At 39.6% G+C, this 26989-nt stretch overlaps 4 protein-coding genes across 4 annotated transcripts; 2 read left to right on the plus strand and 2 right to left on the minus strand.

The window, feature by feature from the left end:
- Window positions 1-1576: 1576 nt before the first annotated feature.
- LOC104427578 (chalcone synthase 6-4) lies at window positions 1577-3244 on the minus strand. Its single transcript, XM_010040650.3, is given in 2 exon segments — window positions 1577-2583; window positions 3067-3244. Coding segments are annotated over 2 exon segments (1185 nt in total).
- Window positions 3245-3943: 699 nt separating this feature from the next.
- LOC120293810 lies at window positions 3944-6664 on the plus strand. Its single transcript, XM_039313566.1, has 3 exons — window positions 3944-3956; window positions 4745-5321; window positions 6385-6664. The coding sequence occupies exons 1-3, from the start codon at window positions 3944-3946 to the stop codon at window positions 6557-6559; spliced, it is 765 nt and encodes a 254-aa protein (XP_039169500.1). The 3' UTR covers window positions 6560-6664.
- Window positions 6665-9141: 2477 nt separating this feature from the next.
- On the plus strand, window positions 9142-12074 carry LOC104427577 (cytochrome P450 76AD1). Its single transcript, XM_039313567.1, is given in 4 exon segments — window positions 9142-9146; window positions 10105-10918; window positions 11192-11708; window positions 11941-12074. Coding segments are annotated over 4 exon segments (1470 nt in total).
- An 11109-nt stretch (window positions 12075-23183) lies between these two features.
- Window positions 23184-23896, minus strand: LOC104427576 (cytochrome P450 76T24-like). The gene has a single exon (XM_039313019.1). The coding sequence runs from the start codon at window positions 23864-23866 to the stop codon at window positions 23303-23305; it is 564 nt and encodes a 187-aa protein (XP_039168953.1). The 5' UTR covers window positions 23867-23896; the 3' UTR covers window positions 23184-23302.
- Window positions 23897-26989: the final 3093 nt, after the last annotated feature.

A 26989-nucleotide genomic window follows, 5' to 3' on the forward strand; every position in this document is an offset into this window, starting at 1 on the left:
GCAAACAGAAAATATCATCCCACTTCAAAGAAGGTAAGTTTTATTCTCTGAATATAATTTTAGAAATGATGTCCTTTCTCTTCTATTTACAGGAAACGAAAAATAGGACGTAATAGGTACGAGCATACGGTTGGAATCAAGCCGTTCCCAAGAGCTCGTACACTCCACCTTGCTCTGCCCAACTCCTTCACAAGCCAGAGCAATATCCTTTCCCCACAATGTGCCTGAGCAACCAGATGTTGTGGTTTCATCAACGGGACTTCCAGCTTCGACAAGCCCAGAAGCACAAGGAGGGGATCTTTTCTCTTTGAATTGGCTACTGTCAACAGGGAAGAAATCCAGACGGTTGAAGCGGTCTCTATTTCCAATCCACTAATGGAAAAAGTAAATTTGTTCGGTAGTTGAAGTCGGGCGCTTTCATCTTTTAGTTATATATATACACATCACGTATTGGGATTTTTCTTGTACGCCATGTGGGCCCATAATTTAGCAGAGTCCTCGCCGTGATATCAAATTATGAAGCGAACTTGCATTCATTGTTAAATTCAAGAATAAATAAAAAAGGGTTAAAACTAGTGAAAGTCTTATGATGAAATTTGATGCATTTCTTAATAAGATTGACATAGTTTTCGGACGAAATGATTGCTTATTGTTGGGGAGTTTTATTAACACCAAAAGTATTTGAGTGACTTTTTTTTTCTAAATATTTGAGTAACTTGAGTATGGTTATAATGTACCTTATATCGCATGATTTTATAAAATTTTGTGATGCTTGAGGATGTAGATCTCACCAACTGATTGTTGATGCAATAGTTTTTCCAATTGAATCATATTGGGAAGGCCAAGCAGAAGTCTAATACCCTCACTCGAGGAGATCGTCAAAAGAAAGTCCAAATCCGAACCCATCAATATATCTGATTAGATCCATTTTCATTCAAAAACTTAATCAATTAGCTATAAGTCAAATTTGATATATATGATGAAAAAAAGGATATATATTAATTACTCTAGAGTATATGAATTCTCCAAGATTTCTATAATATAACTCACACGTGCATCTCAACAATTGGAGGCACCAGAAGCCTGATACCTTCACCAAAGTAGATATCCTAAAAGAAAGTCAAGTCCGAACCCATCAATATATTCAGTTGGACCCACATTCATGGGCCAATTATATATATTAATTGTTGAATACTACATCAATTCTCCAATGTAGGACCTTTCTAAAACAACTCACACATGTATCTTAAAAACTCTATTACCGTCGACTATCTCTTGGATCGATTTTCTTTTCCCGCTTATCATTTATATCCTCGAACTCCAACGCACAAGTTCATAAGTGGGGAAAAAATTAAGAGAAAGATGAGCATATATAATTGAAAAACTCTCATGACTGGTTGATTAATGCTCACCCTTATTAAGAAAGTACACAATGATTACAACATTAATGAATAAGAAATCCCACATACGATTATTTAGTTATCAATCACTCCAAACGAAACTGTCTTCGCAATAGAAGGAAATAACATCAGGAGAATGTCAATTAATTACATATCATATAGATTATTAATTGATTTCATCCACGGGTCACTGTTGGGACGCTGTGAAGCACCACCGTCTCCACCGTGAGGCCCGGCCCAAACCCAAAGAGGACGCCCCACTCCAACCCCTCACCGGTGGTCGCGAGCCCTTCCTCCGCCGACTTCCTCCGCATCTCATCGAGGATGAACAAGACACTTGCGCTCGACATGTTCCCGTACTCTCCAAGCACCTGCCTCACGGCTCGGAGCCTCTCCTTTTTCAGCCCTAGCTTGGCCTCGATTTGGTTGAGTATGGCCGGGCCACCCGGATGAGGCACCCAAAAGATGGAGTTCCAGTCACTTATGTCAAGCGAATCGAACGCCTCTTTCAAGCTCTTCTCGATGTTGCTCGCGATCAAATGCGGGACCCTGTCGGATAACCCGAAGGTGAAGCCAACGTCGCGCAGTTGCCCCTCGATGGCGCACTCAGAGTTTGGCAAAACGGTCTCCGCAGTCCACACGATTTGGAATACGGGCCGCTCAGCAGGGATCTCTGGGTCCGACCCTATGATGAGCGCGGCCGCTCCGTCACCAAAGATGGCCTGGCCGACAAGGTTGGCAAGGTTCTCAGCAGACGGGCCTCAGAAGGCGGTGACAGTGATCTCAGAGCAGACGACGAGGACACGGGCACTGGCATTGTTCTCGGCGAGGTCCTTTGCGATGCGGAGGGCAGTACCGCCAGCAAAGCAGCCCAGGTGGTAGAGCATGACACGCTTGACGGAGGGGCTCAGACCGAGAAGGCGCATGAGCTGGTAGTCGGCGCCAGGCATGTCGACGCCGGAGAAGGAGCAGAAGACAATGTGGGTGATCTTGGACTTGGGTTGGCCCCATTCCTTGATGGCCTTCAATGCCGCCTCCTTGCCGAGCTTCGGGATGGCATCGATCATTATGTCCTGGCGTGGATTGAAGGAAGAAGGGTCGTCGTACGAGCAGATCTCGGGGTGTTTCTCCATAAGCTCCTCGGTCAAGTGCGTGTAGCGCTTGTGGATCATTGAATTGTCACCTGCGACATCCTTACGTTGATATTACTATCCAAGAACAACGTTGACATGCATGCAGTGAAGTTTTTCTTTGTTCTGCTTCTTTTTCTTTCGCAATAGTAACACACAAATTTGCATGGCTAGCTTACATATACTATACGACAAACTTTTCTTTCAACCATTCTAAGATTGTTAAGAATGATTGCAAATTCATTACGCAAAGAAGTGCTATTTGTCCATGAATAAGATCCAAAAAGAAAGATTTAGCCTTCTAGGAGAACTAAGGAAAGAATAACCAGAACTGTGGACAGTTAAACTTTCTTAAAGGATGTATTAATCGAAACACAACACGTGTTTGACGAGAAAAATAAATTACGAAGTTAGGTTAAAGTATATATATTGTAGTCTAGGGCAATCAGGAAAAAAAAAAAAAGCTATAAAGTTAGGATAAGATTTCAAAACTTAATGTATATTTTGTAGCTAGGGCAATCGAGAATGCGACTCACATATGCGGATGAACTTCTGTTTGAGGGCCGTCATGTGCTCGCTCTTGGTCATGCGGAAGTAGTAGTCCGGGTATTCGGCCTGGTACACGCAGTTGACCGGATTTGCCGTCCCAATGGCAAGGATGGTCGCGGGCCCCTTGGCCCGCTGGTTCTCGCGGATCTTCTCGACGGCACTCATCTATCTCAGACCTGCGTTCGAAACTTTGGAACTTCTATGTAACCCTATTTTCGTATTGCAGATATATTGAAGTTCAAAGTGAAGCTGAGACACTACAACTTTGTCCGGCTGTGAAACTTTTGCAGCCCATTGCCTTGCCTTTTATAGATACGAAGTGGGCAAGCTCGAGCTTGGTTTTGAGGCAATGACGTTGGCAAAAAAAAAAAAAAAAATCTTCCACGTGTAACTATTAACTATTTTGATTAGATGAGATTCATTTAAACATCATCGGATAATGCGTAATCAAATTTTATAAACCTGTCTTTGTGATCCTAGAACCTCTACGTGACATCCTCAATTTTCAATTGGATAAATCAGGCATTTCATTGACATGCCGATAATGTTATTCTTTGAACCAATCACTCATGAAATAATTATACTATTTATGAAAGTCATTAAGGGATTTTAACACAATGGATTTGAGAATTCGACCAGGAATTGACTGCTCGACCGTGTTAATTTGCAAGGTCATTATGTATATTTAAAAATCGATTAGAGACCGGAGATAAGTCAATTCGACTGAGACGTGTGATTGAGTATGGGTGATTCCATCTGATTGCAAAATTTTGTCGATCGGCACTAAACCGATTTTCTGTCATTTTAGATACCATGTGTCCATAACTGAAATCTCAAGATTTTCACAAAAACCGAAAGTTACCAATGTATCAAAGATGTACGTTGTGGTTCGAAAATAATCGACCACGGGTCAATTGCACTAAAAAATCCTAAAAACTATCTAGTAGGTTACATTAAAATCATGTCAGATTGAAATTAATCACGAATTTGAACCCAATTTTAGAAATTGAAAGTACCGTCGTGTCACGATTTATTTTATGAATGTCTACTCATCATTCGAAGAATTTTCGGTGATTTCCGGATTTTTATGGAAAATCGATTCGAACGTTTCAGAAAACGAATAAAAATTCGGATTGGCTGAATTGAAGAGATTTTCAACTTGCAAACTGAGCTACTTGGCAAAAGGGACTTTCAGAAATTATGTGGTCTCTTTTTACATCAAAAATTGGATGTCGAATTTGGGAATTTGTCGAAAAAATTGATGTCCCAAAAATGTGGAATTCGGAGCTTTGTAGAGGGGGCTGGATTTTGGCTTCAAAATGGATTATTTTGAGGAATTTATCTACAAGAAATTAATGGGAGACTTACCACCGCACTGAGTGGCGCTGCTAGTTTCGGGCTTTCTTCTCCTCACGAAGGTGAGAAGTTCGAATCTCCAATACATTGCAGGTGGACTCATCCACTTCACGGGGGTGGTGGGTTCCTCAATGGGCCCCAGGATTTGCCTGCCGGCTGTCGGCTTACGGGTTTCTGGGTAAAAAAAAAAGTAATGGGAGATTTGTAGAATAAGATTGAGGACTTTAGGGGAACAGAGCATTCAGTTAGATGGATATTTGTTAGACTAATTCTCTATCTCTCGTTGGACTGCCCCCACCTCAACCGAAGCTCAGCCACGCATTCTCTTCTTCTCCTCACCCCCCACCACCCCCAAGGGGCGCTTTTCTTCCTTTCATTTTTTCCCTGCGGCCGAATGCTTCCTCCTTCTTCGTAACCCCACGCCGGTCAAACCTCAAACTCACAGAAGCAAATTGTTGACCGCACCGTCCCTTCATCCACGTTGCTGCTCGTCCACCAAGTGTTGTCCCCTCCTCGTGTCTTCGGTTCTTCGGTTCCTTCGGAGTCAACAACCAGCAGCGCCCACCGAAGAAGAAGCCTGCCCTCCTCCACTTCGGTTTGCCAGCAATCTTCCCGCCAGTCAACAGCAACACACACCGAAACCCAGTGTTGACCCCAGCCCGTCCGCGAGAAGCCATCCTCGCACGACGCCGCACAGCCCCTCGAGCCCGGCATCTCCGCAGTTGCAGCCCCGAACCAGCAGCTTCAGAGTTGACTTCCTCAGCTCAAGCAGCGAGCTTGCGGGCCAATTTCAGGCCCGATCCGTGACCTGTTGGCGTCGCCCTTTTGGGACTTGTCGAGCCTCATCGCGATCCCGTCGTTTTGATCCGAGCGGATTTCGAATCAAGTGAGTTATGTCACTAAACCTCGATTAGTAGGTTAATTATGCTTAGAGGGTAATTAGATTAAGTTAATTAATGTTTAGGTGGTTAGTTAGATTAGATTAGTTATTTAAATATCATATTTTTCCTATTAGGTCGTTAATTTAGGTTAATTAGGGCCTAGGTAGATTTTATTAATTATCTAGATTGGTTTAGGAATTTTTCAGGACCGTCTCGATATTTAATCGGACAATTTTGGCCTAGGTTAGTTATTTTTGGTATTTAATTGATTTATTTAATTAATTTTGGTAATTATTTAATTATTAAATATTTTTTGGAAATTAGGCCAAAATAGCCAGTGATCGGAATTTCATGCTAACTGCAATGGTGTGTTTAGATGTTAATTTATGCAATTTGAATTTAAGTTGTAATTTTGGGAATTTATCCCAAAATTGTATAATTTCATTAATAAATTATAGATTACCGGGACATCGGTTTACAATGCCAAACATGTTTTCAGACTCCGTATAAATAGTGGATTTTCTAAAGTAATGATATTATATTTTTAGCTTAGGCCGACCGTGTGCCCACACGATTATTTTCATCGGGTGTTTTTAATATGAAGAAAACAGGCCATGATCACTATTTTAATGGAGATATTTGAGTGAAATGTATGTTGTTCTAGGCCGAGATTGTTTGATTGTGTGTTGGTTAAGGAGGACTAGTCTCAAGCTTTTAAGCCAAACATTACCCTATATGAGATATCCATTCATTGGATCGCGGGTCACAGTAAATTTTGAACCTATGCCCCTTCGGAAAAGCAGTCTATTAAGATATAAATGTGGTTGTGCTTAATGGTGGTGAGGCGATACCTAGCTGTGCCAATAGACACTGAACCTATGAGTAGGTGGTACCCTTAAGGAGAAAATATTAACAATTGGAACGCATGAATGATTGATTAAGCTGATGAAACGTTTCAATTGTTGTGTGCATCAATGATATGCATTTGAGATATGAACTATGCTAACATGCAAGAAGGAACTGAGGCGAGATAAGTTCCCTGTTCTCATTGAATGATTGTGTGGCTAGGTCACCCTTGACGTATTTCCTTCTTAATAGAGGTTTAGAAGGTGGACTTGCCGAGCCATTGTCTCACTGGTTATTATATAACAATTTTCAGGTCCTTAAATGGTATTGGTGGAGGATCAAAGCCCTGGAGTCGGTGAAGGTGGAATCTGAAAGATCGATGTTTATGTCCTACTAGTATGTTGTAGGATAGCTTCCTTTGAGAGCCGATATTTTGTAGACCTTTACCTAGACTCTTATTGTAGATAAACTCAGTTGTTTATAAAAGTGTGCTTTTGTGAAATGTTGCCCTGCTTTTCTATCCCATGTTGTTTGTTGTTAGGGCTTATTGTTTGCTTCCGCATGTGCATTAACAATGAAAGGGTCGGCGACTAGTCCTGGGAAGTGGCAATTGTATCGACCGAAGTGGGATATGTGCATTCTCGAGAGTTGGGGCGTGACACTCTGACTATCACTAGATGCGGATATTTATTTGGTCCGAAGTGTTTTGTTGGGCACGATACTAACATGGAACAGATTGGCCATTTTTTTCACAAGAAAATGACCTCGATGCTAAAGCAGGAAAGCTGAGTTGTGAGGCATTATTATAATGGCCAAAAGGAATTACGAGAACATTAATAATCTAAGCATCGTGAAACTTGTTGAAGAAGGCCAATAGACATAATTAAGACTGGACCACCAAAATTGGGAAAATTGTCAAAAAGTTTTAAATCTATTATTCCTTTGCTAATTCAATTATTAAACATTTTAATTTTATCGGCTTAATCACAAACCTTTTTATAATTAGCCAATTCAGTCCCTCTAACCAATTTGACTAGAATTTGCTAACGTGGACATCAATCGTTTTACATAACACAATCGGCGCTAAAATGGACTATTTTCAATAATATTTTTATATTTTTATACTTTTATTAATTTTTATTTCCTTTTTCCTTCTTTATTATTATTATTATTTTTTACTATGGCCAACGAAGGTCGTCGGGCCCTTGTTCGCCGCCAGCAAGGGTGTGCAAGAAGGAGCCCTCGAAAGCTTATTTGTTGAGAGTGTATAGCAAAGGCTCAACCTTCACCTGAAGTGATCACCATGAAGGAGCCTAAATATGAACTCACAACATATTTAGTTGGGTCTACTTTCATTACAGGTGATCGAGTAAAGGTCGGTCGAGAATCGATCGTGTGGCTCCTGATTCCAAAATTTTGGAAGCAACAACCAAACTAATAAGTATCGATTCGATTCCAAAACTGATTTATCCAATCCGACTCTTGAGAACATGACTAAGCATAAATGTCCACCATTTGTTCTGCAAATGGTTTAAAAGTTAAAAAAAAAAAGAAGAAAAAGATAGCAATACTTTTGTTCTTGTAGATCAATGTGGGACACCTTTTTGGGATAACTAAAAGTGAAAAAAAAAAAACTAAATAAAGATCAAGTGTGAGATCCCATATGGATCTCCCACCATGTTTCGGGCAAATCAGTGATATTTATATCCGAGATAGCGTTCTTATGCTAATTTGTTGTCGATTTGTTTTCGTGTTATTACTCATTTATGAGATTTGTGGCGTCAACATTATCTATTAAAGTATTGAAAATGATAATGCCATGGGGGACCGTCCCCTTTGTTTTCGTTCTGTACTTATCAAGCATTTTTCACGCACTTCTAAATTTTTTTTTTAATGAATAATCAGGTTTCTGCTACAATACTCACATTCATAATGCATATGAATGTACTTTAGCAAAACTTTTAAAAAGTGTAATTAAGTCAAATAATTATCAAATTTGGTAATCAAATTAACTTCGTTCAATTTGATTTAGTCACCATTGACCAAAGCAATGATGAACTTTTTTTATTAAAACATTATTTTTTATTATATAGTAAGTGACTCGGGTCGGATTTCTGGGTTGGGTTCGACCCGGTTCGCTAAATGCGGAAGTGGGAACAAACCAAGCGATTCAAGTAAGAAGTAATTTCCACATATAAAACCAGTACACAATGGATTTACGTGATTCAGCAGTCTATCTACTCCATAGCCGAGCTCTGCGACAATACTTGCGTCGTTTGGGAGCGTGCTGTGGAGGCTCAAGGCCGGCCACGGCCCTAAACGGGCTCAAGACCAACCTCACACGCGGACTCGGCGACCACGAGACGCGCAACAAAACGAAAATATTAAAAGAATGTACCTTATAAACAAAGTCGATCGTTACTTATCTAGCATTTTTCATGCACATGTATTTCTTTTGTAATAAAAAAATCAGGTTCTTGCTGCTATACCTGCATTCATAATGCATACAAAAGTCGTCACAAGTGAGTCGCACGAAAATATATCAATTTATATAATAACTAAGTATGAATTGTTAGGGATAGTATTGGAAAATATCCCTTATTATCTCCAACATGAATGATTAAGTAGGATAGGTCCGGTAAAATATGAAGACAAGACATTCTCTTTTGGCCGAACTTTTAATCATATATTTCTCGGAAACTTTGTAATGAACTAGGTTGAACTCATTCTTTCAGTACCAGTTGAAAGAGGTTGACTATCTATCCTTTGGACAAACGAGATAACTCAAGCTAAAAACTGTATTCCATGCCTGAACAGAAGTTGTTCATTGAAAATTCAAATTTGTCGGTTCGAAGCTCCATTTACTGGTCAATTTTAATTAGTTTAACGTTTTACTCGAGCATAAAATTAATACCATTGCCTTTGGCTGATCGTCCAATCTATTAATTTACCAAACAAAGGAGCATCACCATACGCTTAATGGAGTACTATCTGTTGGGAAAATATGGCTTCAAATTGGGTAGAATAATAAAGTCGGATCTTTAGAGTAATCAAGTCGGACTTTGAGGTGTGATATCACTTTCTTTAAGGATTTATTTGCTCCAAAATGTTGCTAATAGTCACCGGCAAATTTTCTCCAGAATACAACAAAGTCTCAAAATGATAATACTAGATAGCAATTCTAGTATTTCTCCATGGTCTCTCTAAGAAATGTTTGAAAAGATGACTGTAGTTTTTTTTAGAAAGAATGCTCGAAATGATAAAACGGTAACACACTTTATTCTTCTGAAAACTTACATGTATATATAAAAAAAAAAAGTCTTAAAACATAAACAACTTTTCGTGACAAATTGCAAAAATGAACAAACGTATCCTTTCGAAAATTGTTTAGATAAACAAAGGCATCCATTCGGAAGAAGTTGAAAAAATGAACAAATGCAACCCTTCAGGAAATGTTGCAAACTGAATGAATATCTTTTTCAAAGGTTGTCTTGAAAGACACAAACAAAAATTCGGAATAATTAAAAAATAAATATTATTATTTTAATAAATAAAATTTCGATTTTTTTTTTTTTTAAATTTCCGAAAAATTCTCAAGAAACAAAAACAACTTTTGAATTGATTAAAGTTAATAAGATAACCGTACAAAAGAAAAAAAATAAAAATAACAAAGGGGTTAGTGCTTTGCGCTAAGTATGCCTAATGATCGTTCACCCGCACGCGAGTATGATAAGATCTAACCCACATCAAATTATTTCTTTAGGTACATTAAAGAAACCCCCACACTTATTAATTTGCCCACTTTTTCCCACTTTTCTTATGTGGGATAAGGAAACCTGCACTTACTTTCTTTTTACAAACAAACTCCCAACACTATCTACCTTACCTTCTGTTGCTAATCCTCCTGTGGTGGAGCATCAATCTAATCTGGCGATCGTCAAGCTGGAAGTTGGGTGGCATCCGCCTTCCGCCTGGCCCACGCCCGCTTCCGATCATTGGGAACATCCTCGAGCTCGGGGACAAGCCCCACCGGGCAATCGCCAAGCTCTCTAAGCTATATGGCCCTGTTTTGACCATAAAGCTGGGGGCAATCACCACCCTAGTCATCTCCTCTCCAGAGGCTGCTAAGGAAGCCCTCCAGAAGAATGATCAGCACTTGTCCAGCCGGCAGGTCCCTGACACCGCCAAGGCGACCGGTCACCATGATAAGTCGGTCGTGTGGCTGCCCGCCTTTGACAAGTGGAAGCTGCTCAGGAAGGTGTGCACTGTGCAGATGCTGACGGCACGCAAGCTCGACGAAACCCAGTTCCTTCGCTGCAAGAAGTTGGAGGAGCTTGCTGGCTTCATCCGGGAGAGCTGCCAGCAAGGCCATTGCGTCAACATCGGGAAGGCCGCCTTCACAACCGTGTTCAACTCAATCTCAAACACGCTGTTTTCCATCGACTTGGCACACCACGATGCACGTTCCTCCCAGGAGTTCAAGGACCTTGTGTGGGGCGTGATGGAGGAGACCGGGAAGCCCAATGTGTCGGATTTCTTCCCAGTGCTCCGGGGGTTCGACCCCGAGGGCGCGTGCCGGAGGATCTCAGGTTACTTTAGCAGATTGCTTGCCAAAGTCGACAGCATGATCGAGGAAAGGACTAGGGCCAGGGCCTCAGAGGTTGCATCTTCACCGAGCAACGACGTACTCGATTCTCTGATTAATCTAAAGGAGAGAGGAGAATTAAGTGGCGATGATATTAAGAGCTTGCTTCTCGTCGGTACATCATTTAGGGAAACGCGACTTGATCTGAATTATTCATGCTTTTCTGTTGAATATTTTCTTCTGCATTCGTTCTTGTTAGGTTCATTTTAAATTATGCAGTGTGCGCTCTTTATTTAGACTACTAAAGGATGACTTCTATATATCTCGATGCTCTCGAATTTGTTACTGACTAACTTTGGACAATTAATTAAAATTTGCTTCAAAAGATGAAGGTGTATTTGTCAAACATCCCTCGGCTATTTCTCACGATTTGCTTTTTGCCAGGACTTGTTCCTTGCAGGAGTCGACTCGAACTCAAGCTTGCTGGAGTGGGCGATGGCAGAGCAGCTGCACAATCCAGAGAAGATTGCGAGAGCCCGCGAAGAGCTCGACCAAGTAGTCGGTGGTGATGGAGGAACGCTGCAAGAGCCTGACATCGCAAGGCTCCCCTACTTGCAAGCCATAGTCAAGGAGACTCTGAGGCTGCACCCGCCCGTCCCACTCCTGATCCCGCACAAGGCCGAGAGCGACATTGAGATATGCAGGTACCGATTGCCCCGGCATGCCCAGGTGCTGGTCAACGGGTGGGCCATGGGGCGGGACCCGAACGTATGGCCCGACCAGGACAGCTTCTCGCCGGAGCGGTTCCTAGGGCGCGAGATCGATTTCAAGGGCCGGGATTTCGAGCTTATCCCGTTTGGGAGCAGGCGGAGGATGTGCCCCGGGATACCATTGACCTATAGGATGGTGCACCCGATTTTGGCCTCTCTCTTGTGCTGATTCAATTGGAAGCTCGAACAGGGTGTGAGGCCCGTAGAGATACACGCATTCATTTGGTCGTTATGTTCTTTTGCTTCTATATATATGGTCGAAATAAATTCGATGGACTTCACGTCATCTATGATGTATTTGTGCGTGCAATTTATGGTGTTAATGAGTATGTGGTGACATGGATAGATAATAGTGTAATATGAGATTGTACGATGAAAAGGTGTGTATGATCATGGCTGAGTCTCAATGGTGACAAATTTCAGAAGGGGTGGAGCTATATGCACATTTTATAAAAAGCATGAGATGGGTTGAACTTGTAATGAATTGCATTTCTTCGGCTTCTATGGAGTCCCTCTGGAATGAGTACATATCTGTTAATGATTGGAAAGACGACTGATCAATGACTTGGGTCGGTAATGGAACTTGGAAGCCATAGGACAACTTCTATCCTAAAGTTTCTGATGGGAGCGCACGAAAAATGCCTCGCCACAAAAAAATTACAACTTATAAATATCTCCTACCGAAAAATTACCCAATCACTGTAAAACTTATTGAATGAATGTCAATTTAATTATAAACTTTTAAATTTCTTAAATCCTAAACTTTTTCAATTTTGTCAAGTTAGTCCTAAATTTTTGCGTGTAATTAAAATGTAGTCATCCCAATCAATTTTCGCTAGAAATCGTCAATGTGGCGATTGTATTATGTAGGATGATCAATAATGACTAAACCACCACGTCAGTAATTTCCAACAAAAATTAACTAGAATGATTACATTAAAATTTCTTATAAAAGTTTATGACTAGATTAGCAAAATTGAAAATGTTAGATTGAATTGATTTAAGACTAATAGGACAATTTCCCACATCTCCTACACACGTCTAATTTTCTCTGGAAAAAAAAAAAACAGGAGAATAACTTTTTTACGTCCCCACCAAATCTTATCATTAATTTCCAAATTTAATGACGAGATTTCGCATCATCCCTATATTTACTTCTTTTTGTGGGAGTAAATAAAAAAGCTACGAACCTTTTTTTTTTTTTTTTTTTGTGGGGATGTAAATATGTGAATATCATTAATCAAATGAGGTATAAACTAGGAGAATCTATAAGCATTTCAAAGAGACTAATTATGTGAGAATATAGGGAAGCCTATATAAAATAGCCAATAAAATATTTGCCTAAAAAGGCCTACACTGTTGATAGAGTTATGCGCTACCTAAAACCGTTTTAAAACAGAAGATGAGGCTTAGTTGACTTGTTTTAAAACTGTATGTGGTTGCATTCCATCCATATGCCATAGATAGTCACTAAGAAAGACAGCTTGAGGAGTCATGCCTCCAAGTTTTTGCTCTTAGTGGCCTCGATCATTTATTGAAGTTCTAAGTTCCAACCTCTTGCAGAGCGCCAAATCCCATTTTGTGCTCGAATAATACGCCATACGCTACTTGTCTAGGTGCACTCAAAGAATAAGTGATTTTTGTCTTCTATACCAATCATACAAAAGTTACACTTAGTATCTACTAAAAACAACCATTGTGATATGGTTACTGTTGTCAGTAGCCTATCTTTACATATAAGCCAACTGATAAAATTATGCTTGTTGATACTGCTGGTCCAAATTAATCGATTCCAATTATCTGCCAGTCCCTCTTGCCTAGATTCATTCTATATCCCTTTGCAATAGTATGTTTGGCTAGGGATAATAAGTGTTAGAACAAGTATTAGCTTGAGAATGCATCGCCAACTCCAAGCCATATTACCCTTTACGTCAAGTTGTATAATGGGAGAACCTCTACATTTACTGTGATGAACCCAAGTAGTCCATAGAGATGAGGACAAATGATTGATGAGACTCCAAAGCATACTACCCATCAATACTTTATTCTAGAGTTTCAAATCAAGCGGACCTAGTCCTCCCTCCTTTTTTGGTGAGCACACTACTTTCCTTGCAACTTTGTGGGATCTGTGAGTTTCAGCGTTTCCTAACCATAATAATTGCCTAATTTTCTTTTCAATCTCATATATAATTTGCTCTGGGAGGAGAAACATTTGCATCTAGTAAGTACAAATGAACAAAAAGTACCGATTTGGCAAATTAAAGTGATCCTGCCTAACTAATATGATTCATGCCCCATCCATCTATTTTCTAGAATATCTTTTTCGTTAGGCCCTTATAATCCTGTGCATGAGCCTTCGTATAACAAGTGGGACATCAAGGTATCTGATGGAGAGGGTGCCCATGGAAAAAGACGTGGGATCCAATATAAAGAATTTTTCATCCTCAAACAACCCAAAGAAAAAGTTATGACATTTGTCTGGGTTAAGCCGAATTCCTATAAGAGCCGTAAAATAATCAAGGGCATTAACAAGGCAAAAGATGGAGTTCACATTCCCACGAGTAAAAAGGAATAGGTCATCAACAAAGAATAAAAGGGTAATCCTTTCCGATTTGCAATGCCAAACTTAAAAGATGGAGTTCACATCCATCTATTTATTTATTTATTTTACCCAAATGAAGAATCTAAATTTTCAGCCATTGTTTACTTTATGAACACTAGCAAAATTCACACAACTATTTATCAAAAATTAAAAAGGGTTTTAATAAAATGGGGAAATATTTGAGATTTGATTTATGTTAAAAAAAAATTGAATGTACTTTTTTTCAAAAAAAGAAGAATTTGGAATCCATGAGAATTTTGTTGGATGACGTGGTTGTGTTGTCAATCAATTTAAGTAGTAGTTTCCCTTTGTTTGGTCTTGTAGGGAGTAGGGGTGAGTATTAGTCTAGAATCAAACCTAGACCAACCCTAGGTTGGGTCAATCCGGCCAGTCCTAGTCTGGTTCCTAGGGAGATTGGGTTGATTCTTGGTCCTAGGACCTTTGGACCCTACATTGTGTAGGTTGGTTTTGGGTCTTGAGACTTTAGAGTTGATCCAACCTAAAAAAACCCTATTATTATTATTATTATTTTTATCTATTCTAAACCCTAGCGCCTTTGCTTCTATTATTTCTTTTCTATTGTGTGAATTAGAAAGTAAAAACCCATTCTAGATTCAACTTTAAAAAAAAAAAAAAAAAAAGTTCTCTTTGCTCACCTTGCTCTATTTGCTTACCTTGCTCACCACTTGCTCTCTTCATTGGCCTCGCTCGCCTCATGAGCACATTTTAGCCAATGAAAATCCCTCACCTCTCTTGGCCTGCCTCATGAATTAACTCAACAATTGCAAAAGTGAACAAATTTATCTCAAACTAATACGATTGTTATAAATATGCCATCTATTAGTTTCCATTAAATTTTACTGTCAAATTGTTGAATTAGATGACACGTGATAGTTAACTGATGTACTAGTTTAGGATTTTATTTTCTGTTTGTCACAAATCATTTTTGTGGTTTCTTGTGATATTAATTCACTTTAGCGAATGGTATATTTGTCACAAATGTATCAATTTGGGGTTTTTAACGATCGAACAAATTAGTTTGGCATAACTCACCCATGGGCAGCACAGTTGGCTAAGATCAACTCTTTCTAGCGCATGGAGGTTGAGAGTTTGAAACCTTGCGTCGCTAGCGATTTAAGTGGGGGGTCCTAGCGATGGGTTGTTGGGCCAACTCTCCCTGAGGTATAGGCATTGTAGGTCTTCCATCGCGGAGGCTCATGAGACCCCGAATCGGCGTAAGCCGACAAGGGCATGCTCTGGCGAATTCTCGGTCACCAATATATTAATATATATATATATATATATATATATATATATAGTTTGTTATAAATTTGTCATGAGTATAACAATTTGAAGTTTATAGTGGTCATTTAGGATAAATTTATCACAGGTATACCAGTCAAGAGATTTTTCTTGGTCAAAAAATTAGTTTGAGATTTTTCAAAGTATTAACTCACTTATGCTTGATATGTACCGGCGTTCATGGTTTGATTGCAAAATGTTGCATTGTTGATAAATATGTAATTTGAAAGAATATATTTTACATTGAAGAAATACAAAAAATGAAATAAAAAATAATAGGTTGATTTAGAATTGATCTTGGAGCTAGAACAGACCCATATGGTCGGTTCGATCTTTAGTTCTAGGCTCAGTAGGGTTGGTACTCAATCCCAAAAATTGAGGACCAACACTATGCGAGTCGGTCCTTGGGTTAGGTATTGGACCGACCAAACTCGGACCTTACTCACTCCTAATTATTCATCTTACAACAGCAAGCACGGATTTTCATGGTACTTTTCGAAGAATGTTCGAGGCCGAATATTGCATTTTGGCTTGATTTATAATATAGGTGATATACAAGAATGAATGCAAGTTATATATATATTGAAATTTGGAAAGTTGATTTCTTCTTGACCACACACAAGGAAGAGTAGTATTTCAATGCCACTCTAACCTCCACCTACTCTTTCAAGTTCTTTTTCCTTACAAAAACTTATTTTTGTCCGTTTAAATTGATGCAACTGTCTAAAAATTTTATTTTTTATGTACCTGTTCTTAATTGACACAATAAATTACAATTCAAACACGGCACATGGCATTGCACATGTATGAGAAGACAACTTGATTTTAACACAAAATCAGTGAATCGGGATAATATACATGTACGTTATATATGCCTTGGTAACTTGTTAACGTGTCAATAACAAAGTATGTTCCATGATAATTATATTCGGATCAAAATTATCTCAGCTAATCTTTTGGTCATTTTGTGTCTTTCAAGTCATCTGTGGTTTTTCCCAACTTACCAAGTGAAAAGATGGATATTTTTCAATGAAAAGTAGCTCATTAGCTAGCTACTTCTAATATGTAGATTGTTATTTAAGCAGGCGATGTTTATAACTTCTTTTTCGATGTCTCATATATTCGAACATTTTTGTTTAGAAGATCAAAGAGAGCAAAGATGTGCTCAATGTGTATCTAAATCTCCCTAACGAGGTGCTGATTGCGCCTCTAATGCATACTTCAAGCTAGGAATACGTTGTCCAAAATGAACTTTCTACTTGTCCAAAATGAACTTTCTACTAAGGGTTAATATTACAAAAAATCTCAAACCAATATACTTGTGACAAATTTATCCAAAACAAATTTTTTGACCAATCAAAAACCCTAAACTAGTACACATATAATAAATTTATCTCAAACTAACTTTTCGACCACTAAAAACCCCAAATAGACACATTTGTGACAAATCTACCCTCTATTACTTTCTATCAAATTTACCTGCTAGCCTTGGGTGAGCTCAACCCTTGCCATTTCTGGTGACCTTGAGTTGCGTCAGCCCAAGCCTGTGGACCGGTTGTTGAACCGGTGGAGAGGAAGAAAAAAGTAAAAGGAAACATAAAATAAAATAAAGTTATTGTCGCGACCAATTTTTTCGGGTGTGAACCACCTAGGGTTTGGCTAATGGATTGTTAAGCCTAAACTTAACTCGGGCTCTCCCAAGCCCATACCAATTCGCGACTTAGGTTTGAATTCTTAACATGCAAATTGATTTTATTTAGGAGTCGTCACTAATCAGTTTATAGTAGGTCGATTAGATACCTAAGTAAAATAATGGGAGAATTACTTTACTCCTACGAACCAGAGACTAAGGGTACGGGGACTTGATTACATTAGATTTTTCTAAAGCCCTTTCGGTACCATTCTTTTTATTTTCAAAAGTGTTTGGCAATTGAATTGATTTTAAACTAACTTCCTAACATGTGAGGTGATCATACATGTGCGCATACCACCAATTTAACACTCAAGAAAATAATTAAATATTGCAAAACATACCTAGGAGCAATGAAAGCATCTGCATTGTTAAATCAGAATTCCACATCAACATCCCTAGATATGGTTTCTAATTAACAAGCAATTACTCAATTTTATGTTTTCGCTTTTCTTAATGAAAATCATGCAATGCATTCTAATAATCTAATATGATATGGCAGCATGACCTAAACTATATGACATGAAGAAATGCAATAATTAGATGCAATCTAAATGACCTAATTCTAATGACATGCAATGCGATGCAATGACATACAAAATTATTTAAACTAAGATGACATGCAGCATATAATTTAATACACGAGCTATATGTCACGCGACATTTATTAAATGACATAATCTAATGACGGACAATTTCTAATTAGAAATGAACCTAACAATAATCACTAAAATGACATGCATTTCATGAACCTAATTCTATATGACATGCAAATGACATTTTTATTTTAAAAATGCAATCTATCCTAGAAATTGCAACTAATTTATCCTAAGACAAATTTTATGAAATTTGAAATGATCTAGCTAGATTAAGATTCTATCTAATTTAAACTAGGGATTAAGTCATATTAAATCCTAATTTAAACTAAGACATTATCTAAATCTAAAATGCAATTTATCTAAAAAGATGATATAAATTTAAAATGAAACATGCAATTCTAATCTAATATGCACAATGATTTTTTTTTGTGTTTTTCTTTAAGAAATTCGAAATTAAAACTAACACATAATTAAACATGCAATTCAAATAAAAAAACTAACAACCTAAATAAATGCACTTTCTTTTTTTTGGATTTTTTTATTTAAAAATTCATAATAAGATTGCAATCCTAAATATGCAATATGACAACGGCTACGTTTGGGAGTGGCATTTGCAAGCCACTTTGAACTCTCAAAGCCCTTTGGGCTAATTTGTGGGTGTTTGGTAAAAATTTCCAAACCCCATTTGGGGAATGCCAAGCATTCCCAAGGCTGAAAGCCCAAGGCAGGTGGGGGCTGCCTTGGGCTTTCAGCCTTCTCGGCATCTTGGTGAGCTTAAATAAAAACATTTCCTTCCCAAATTGTCCCCGTTGATTTTTCGCTTTTCCCTTTTTACCCTGACTGCTCATCTTCTTCTTCTTTCTTCCTCGTGAGCGGTTGCCGATGAAGGGCACGCAATCGCCGGCGACCGTCGCGCCCACCACTCCGACCCGCCGCACCATGACCTCCGCCGCGGCCGCGCGACCCTTCGGCGAGGGTCGCGTGACCCCGCTAGAGAGGTCGCCGCGAAGGTCGCGTTCGCAACCCATTTGGTCGCAGATCTGGTCGCCGGCCGCGACCTTCGCGCTGCGACCAGATGGGTTGCCAACCGCGACCTTCAGGCGACCTTCGCGGAGGTCGCGACGCAGATCCGCGTCGCCGGCCGTGCCGGGCGACCTCCGCGGAGCTCGCGACCTTCGCGCGACCCATCGGTCGCGACCTTCGCGCTATTTGCGACCGGATGGGTCGCCGACCGCGACCTTCGCGGAGGTCGTGACGCAGATCTAGTAGCGACCAGATCTGTGTCGCCGGCCATGCTTGGGCGACCTCCGCGGAGGTCGCGACCTTCGCGCGACCCATCCGGTCGCAGATCGGTCGCGACCACGCCGGCCGCAACCTTCACGCGCGACCGGATGGGTCGCCGGCGACCTCTCGTGGCGCGGTGGGTCGCCGGCCCGGATCCGGGTCGCCGGAGGTCGCCGCCGGCCGCCGGATGCCGCCCGCCCTTCTTTGGTTTTCATTTTTTATTTTTTTTATTTTTCTTTTGATATTTTTTTTTTTTTCACAAAAGTCCTTTGTCCCCCAAATGCCATTTTACTCAAAGATACTTCACAAAGAGCTTTTAAATTATAATTTACCAAACACAGTTTGCATTTTAGAAAACACATTTAACTTAAAGGTCTTTGCATTTTCCTAAAGACTTTCCCCAAAAGTCTTCCCAAACGCACCCAACAAACCTAATCCTAATTAAGATTTTTTTGATTTTTTATTTTACGAAAATAAGATTTGACTCAACCAACTTGACGATAACAAATCAAACAAAAGATAAGATTGATATCCAAAAATTGGCGAACCATATCTCGCGCATGAGATCGGGTTAGCCAATTTTAAATTAAATCGCGAATCGAATCTCGGGCTTGAGATTGGATTGTCGATTTTTGTAAGGAATTGCGAGTCGGATTTCAGTCGTGAAAATCGGACTGTCAATCCCTAATTTGAGAGCTCCTCGAGTTGCGAATATCACGCTAGGGATTTCAATCATGTGCATCAACGAATATATCAAATAAGGAAACGGAATTTTCGGAAATCAAAATAGACAAAATTTTTACCTGTTCCGAATATTGGCTCCCAAATTCCAATCCTCGAACGGTTACGCGGCTACTCGCGAGTGATATGGTAATGCTCGGCGAGGCTCACAGCTCAGACTTGGATGTCGGGACTGGATTTTAGTGGTGTTGAAGCTCACTGAATTGGACTTGAATTGCCCCAACAAACTGTCGAGGAAAGCCAAGAGTTAGATACCGTGTAATCGTCTAAGAAATTTCGCTAAAGCAGCAACTTGGTAAGGCTCCAAGATCTGCGTTCGGGAGTCCACTGGTGGCTCAATTGACGCTTGAAGGTCTGAGTGCTTGCTAGAGAAGCCGAGGGCGCTGCTGGGATCGATAACAAACTGCTGTGACGCCGCTTGGAGTCCGCTGGTTTGACTTCGTCGGATCAGCACTGGAACTTGCTGCGTTCTGGGCTCCGTTTGACCTATAGTCAACGAACGTCTCCCCCTCAATTGTATGGATGTATCAATTGTGCGGCCCTCATCTTTGTTGACTATTGACCTCTGAATATGAGGACTTTCTCTCGTGTAATGGCACCTTTTGTCTTCTTTACACGTGTTGATCTTGTCGAAGAAGGAAAGGCATGATGAAGATGGGATTTCGTTGATTCCTGGGGACAAGTGGTGCGGCACAGGTGATGCGGGTAGTGAGATCAGCAACTTAGCGTTATCGTGGAGTGAACAGTAGCTTCGTCGTCAACGCGGCTAAACTAGAGCAGCAGCATCGTCAAGGTTGAAGACAGCGAGCTCAGCATGGCAAGGCTTGCGGATCGTCGACAAGTTGTCACGGATGATGAGAGCGAGGGCAGTGACAACGTGTTTTCGCCAAGAGAATTCCTCTCTCTTTTCTCACGTATTCAAACCCTAGAGGAGTCCCCCAACGAAAGAGCTTTTTCTCTCAATGGCCGTGTATTCAATATGTGTGGCCTCCTTTTTTTTCCTGTGGTGTAGCAACCTATTTATAGGTGAGTGAACTAGGGTTTTAGATCAACATCCACGAGAATTTTTCGAACGCAATATTCCTTCACCAATTTTATCCCATATTGATAAGGATTCAAGATTATGATAGAATTTTTCTCTAAATCCAAATCTTTCAAAACCAAATTGCAATATTCTTTTACCCATCGGCCTATCCAAAAAAAGATTCATATCTCGGAAAAATTTTAAAATATTATATTCCCACGAGATAATTTTTTAATTATTAAAAACACGGGCTTGGGCCAACTTGCTCGCTTCGTGGGCTTAGTCCAATTAATTTGAACCCATCCGCACCGGTCCAATAAATAAAATGCCAATTAAAATAAAATGCACCTAAATCTATATGCTATGTAATTAATAAAATTAAGCCCTAATTTCCTATGCAATAAATAAATAAACTAAATCGTCAAAATTTAGGTGTCACAGTTATTAAAATCAATTTTTCAAAAACATCAAAACGTCAAAAAAAAAAAAAAAAAAACGTTTTCGATCATAAATTACCACATAAAGGAGAACTAATCATATTTTAAAAAAAAATGCTTTCCCTTTATCATTGAGTTTTTCTGACGCGTCCAAGGTTTCTTGAGTATTTCTCTCTTCAACAAAACTAATATGTGAAGTGCTAAATTCTAAAAATAAAGAAAGTAAAACATAATGCTTTTATACTGCATCGTTACATCCACTTATTAATGAAAGAACATTAATATATGCGGTTTTATTAATCATGGCAATAAGATCGAAAAAAATTGAAAAATAAAAATAGAAAAGAAGGGAAGTGGAAAAATCTGGAGTCCTCACTTTACATTTCAATTGGATGGTTAAGAGTAATTTTATCTCTTCGATAAAAAATAGACGGATTTCATTGTACAGGATGTGGAGATAGCCCATTCGGAACTTGTCCCTGTTAAGACATAATTAAGGGGTGTCAATGGTCAATTCGGTTCGAGTACTCGCTGATACTCGACCCCATATGGACGAAGGGCAAGTGTTTTCAATGACCTGACTTGCGGAGATCCTAAATCGAAAAACCATTTGGATCTAGTATAGTCATTGTATCAGATTAATAACCCTTGGTAACTGTACTATAAGTGCAAACATTGACGCCTAGCGACAATTTCTAGGGTTAAGCATGATTCTAAGGTGGAACTGAGAACTTAAGAACTGGTCTAGTTCTAGGTTTTAGCATATGCACACTAGATTTCAGGTTCCAAAAATTTTGGAATCTATTTCGATTGGCAATTTCTACTTGGAACTTGAAACTTGGAACAAGTCTCTTGTGCTTTTCTTGTTATATGTTTTTGCACCATTTTGCGGCATTCTATGGCCTCTAACGATGAGTGTGTGACACGAAACACTAGTTCAAAATTCCATTTCTAGTGATATCCATATATGAGACTTTACTTTATTAATATTTCATAATCTTTATGTATTCAAATATGAGATGTAATCGATGGATTATGATTCATATAATCGTTCAATTAAGAATACATGTAGAATTTAGGTGGACTTTGAAGCCTGTGATAGTGTAAGTTCCAGGTTTTAGTGTAAATTCCAAGTTTTTGGATATGTAGGGTAGATTCTAAGTCTTAAAATTAGAGAACATGTTTCGACGAATAATTTTCGGGTTCATAGTATTTGGAACTTGAAACCGCTTCCTTCTAATGGTTTCTCTACGATAGCCACAAAAATCTAGTGGACCTTATCGAGCTTCTTGGAGCAAATGCAGGAGGCCAAAAGGGCATTCAGCTGCAGCAGCGAGCTGTCCCTCTTTAGGGTGGGCATTTCGCCGAACAGCTTCTGGGCACGCTCGAGCATGCCCGCTTTCCCATAAAGACTTATCAAACGGACGGCGAATTTTGTCGTTGGCACTCCCCACGTACCGCTTCTAGTCTTCGAGGAGGTCTTCTATCAAGGCGAACTGCTGGTGCTTGGAGAGGCGTCCGAGGTCTTCTTGTACAGGACTCGTCTACGACGAAACTCACTCCACTACAAGAATTGTCTGAACGTGGCTGCCAGTTTCCAGAGGTCACATTGGATGAAGTCATTCTCCATTGATGGCTCACAAGAGTCGGGCTTTCCATTTCTGTGTTGGTGAATGCGTTAGTGTTCTTTAGGTAAATACCGTGGACTCTGATTATTATGATTTCCAAACAAGTTCAGTGAGGCGTTTTGTGTTGGTTTGGGTTTATGACCCGAAATCAAAACAAACCATTTGTAACTCATTGGTTTAGTTACTACCCAAACCGAAAGGAAGCTCAATCAGGAAAATTCCGAGTTGGTTCGAGTTGTTCTCTTAGGTACACGTATCTACATCCAATGGTCATTTATATCGTCTTGTTATGTTACAAGCTCACCCATGCCACTGCATATACATTAACGACCGTGTCACCACATATTTTCAAGGTTGCATACAATCAAATTTATTTTTAATAGATATAGTAGCAAAATAACATAAGAACGAAAATCCTACCGTATAATACGGAGAAACATTTGCGTGTATCTCTCACTGAGCGCCAGTACATGGCTAGTTAAAGTCGCACCTTCATGGGAATAGCACGGAGAGGCGTTGCCTTTTGCAATGTAATCCCAAATTTCTCAGTCATGTCCATCTCTTCTGGCCGTACACCCTGCTCAAGCTTCCAATCAAATGAGCGCAACAGAAAGGCCAAAATCGAGTGCACCATCCTATAGGCCAAGGGCATCCCGGGGCATATCCTCCGCCCACTCCCGAATGGGATGAGCTCGAAATCCCGGCCCTTGAAATCAATCTCGCGCCCCACGAACCGCTCCGGCACAAAGCTGCCCGGATCGGGCCATATACTAGGGTCCCGCCCCATGGTCCACACGTTGACTAGCACTTGGGCGTGCCGGGGTATTTGGAACCTGCATATCTGCACGTCGCTCTCAGCCTTATGCGGGATGAGGAATGGGACCGGCGGGTGCAGCCTCAGAGTCTCCTTGACTATGGCTTGCAAGTACGGGAGCCTTGCGATGTCGGGCTCTTGCAGGGTTCCCTCATTGCCATGGGCTACTTGGTCGAGCTCTTCATGGGCACGTTCGATCTTCTCCGGATTGTGCAGCAGCTCTGCCATCGCCCACTCCAACGAGCTCGTGCTCGTGTCAACTCCTGCGATGAACGAGTCTGGCAAATAAATTGTGAGAAATAGCTGAGTGATTTTTGCTATACGCAACTTCTTTTTCTGAAGAACATAGAAAATAATTGTCCAAAGCTGATCAGTAACTTTTCTTTTAAATTTAGTCTTAAATATTTGCACAAAATTTCAATATAGTTATTCTAGTTACTTTTCATTGGAAACCACTAACGCGACAATGTGTCACTTAGGACAGCCAATAATTAGTAGACATTAGTGATTTTCACGTGAAACTTGACCGAAATGATTATATTAGAATTTATGCAGATGTTTAGGACTAAATTGACAAAATTAAAATATTTTGAACTAAATTGGCTTCTGTACAATAGATTTGTGATTATTTGGAAAATTTTCCCCTCGCTTATCTCATTGTATTACGAGATATAAATCACTATCCCTTTTGGTATAGCGCAGAAGTAGAATGTTGTGCCCTTAACAATACGTCATTAGAATTGCTATGGTTGCAATGGTTATTTGAAGACATGGACATTCAACTGCATCTTCTGTCACCACACGATCGTACTCTTTGCTTGCACGCACCATCGCGTCCTCACGCCATCAACCACCGGCGGCGCCCTTGGCTTAGCCAACACTCATATCACCACTCGGTCGTTCCGCGTTGTCTTCTCAGCTTGACTCGACTCACCGGAAGAGCAGTCGTTCCGTCAAGCTACACCAGGCATTTCTGAAGATCCGAGGAAAGTAGATTGTCCTCTGTTCTATGCTATGTAGGTCGGTCCTTGCTAAACAAGGATGATTTTCTTGGATTTCTGCAGTCACTGTTGATTTCGTATACGATCGTGTTAATTGGCGATTTCGGAAGACGTACATAGCTAGCATTGTTGAGTGCATGGTTTATAAGGCACTTGAATGTGTTTTTGAGGTGCTAATTGTTGAGGTTTATGCATGTTTGAGGTCGAATGAGACGAATTGTGGACGAAACCCCAAGAATGTCGCTGTTTACAGGTTCGGGTCACTGTAGACCAGCAATGTTGTCAGTTTTGTAGCGATTTGTGTAGTACGAATTTTTTGGGGCTTTTTTCATGAAAGTCGCATCGTATACCTTGCTCTATAACATAATTTATTTTCGGATTTTTCGGACTTCACGTGATGATTTTATATTTGAAAAACATACGAGTTTCAAATCAGTTTTTCAAACACCGGTACTGACCTTTACAAAATCATGATTTTCTACAGAATTTTTGACAAGGAATTTGGACGAGTGTTCTGTATGAAAGTTAAAATACATCTTAAACTATAACATATAAAATTTCCATGATTTTTAGAGTTCATTTCACCAATGATACGTCTGTCTTTCTGGCCACATGAGCTCTGGAATTTAAATCTGTTTTTGGCTCAGAATGATTAAATTTTATTATGTTGCACAAGCCAAACCGGGTCTGGAGTTCTTCACAAAAAATGTTCCTCAGGGTTTCATCTACATCATGTTAAAGTTTAGTAATTTTTGGAACTGATTTACTTAACGAACGCTAGTGATTTACAAAGGTGTGCAAACTGCCCTTTTGGGACAATTTTGGGGATTTTGGATAAATATCTGTTTGTAACTTGTCTTTTAAGACTGATATTGCCGACTAACTAGTTTTATACCATTTCTATGATTTATCAATGGATAAAGGTTGGTGGGTTCTGAAACATGAGTTGTTTTTTGTGCATTAGCAATGTGAATGACCTTTTTAAATTGAATTATTGAAGTACTGCACCATGGTGTGGATGCGGTGAATGTCATTGATCCCCATGATGACAATGTCCCAGCGACATTTAAAAGGTCTAGATGTGCTTTACGACTTCCTGGAAGGGGTCTGAGTTCAATTGAAATCAACTCAATGCTCTAAAGTTGAGGCTCGTGAAAGTGTGCACTTCAATCAATAACAAAACAAAACACAATATGTATTAACAAATTCTAAAGTCACTTAAGCAATGCATGAATGGCATGAAATTCACAAGCGACAAAGGATTTGATGCCACAAATAATTCAGGTAAACATCTAACCCTAAGTTGACATACAAAAGAATCATACAAGTCATTGATAATGCAAGATGACTTAGAACTAAAATGATATATTTGGCGTTTTTGCAATGCAACTAGCCTAATTGAGGTATTATGTTCACATGCTAAATGATGTTCGATCATGACGGAGCACATATGAACACAAAATCTTGTTATGCACACTTTAAAATTCGGGAAGGCAATAACGTGAGATTTGGTGTCTAAGAGACCCAAACGAGCATGATAAAGTGCATACATAATAAGGTCTTTAACCTAACCTCAACGTCGCAAAACATGCTTAACTTTGGTAACCTAAGGACATGTAAAAAACTAAAGAAAAATTTGGCATGTAGAATGAATAATGGCAATCATTTTCTATTCAGGCATCGAAGCCCAATTAAGATCACACAAACCTCGATAAAAATAACAACACATATGCACGTTATGAAGTGTCTAATTAGAGGAGAACCAATGTGTTTGTTTATGCAAATGACATACCAAATGACAGGCAAATTATGCAAATCATGCATCGTTGAAATGTACACAACATATATTCATGTCCAATGAATATTCTAAGACCAATTAAACTCATTTATAAGCTCAATTTTACAAAAGTGCAATTCAGAATGGTGTAGGGCAGACTGTCCTATGCTGTTTTGACCCATCAAAACCTATCCGAAAAATCTAAAAAATAAAAATAAAAATACAAGACATACACGAAACAATTTTGAACAAAATCATGAAGACAATTTTATCAAAAATCGATCATAGAAAACGGCACAAAAATAGTAAATTCAGAAGGCAGAACAAAATAGAACCAAAAACATACCAAAATCGCTGCAAAATCGAGCAGATTACGAGGTGTTTTTCGGGGCAAATGTTGGTTGTTCAAGCTGTGTGACCTATTGATTGAAGGTATCGGAACGTATTTTCCAAGTATAGAAGACATCGAGATCAAGCAAAGCCATCTGATGCATCTTTTTAGGCCAAACATTAACCTAGGTTCACACACGAAAATTGCTTTTCAACATCTAAAACACTCAATCAACCACAAAA

The sequence above is a fragment of the Eucalyptus grandis genome, chromosome 5, assembly GCF_016545825.1.
Source record: "Eucalyptus grandis isolate ANBG69807.140 chromosome 5, ASM1654582v1, whole genome shotgun sequence".
NCBI lineage: Eukaryota > Viridiplantae > Streptophyta > Magnoliopsida > Myrtales > Myrtaceae > Eucalyptus > Eucalyptus grandis.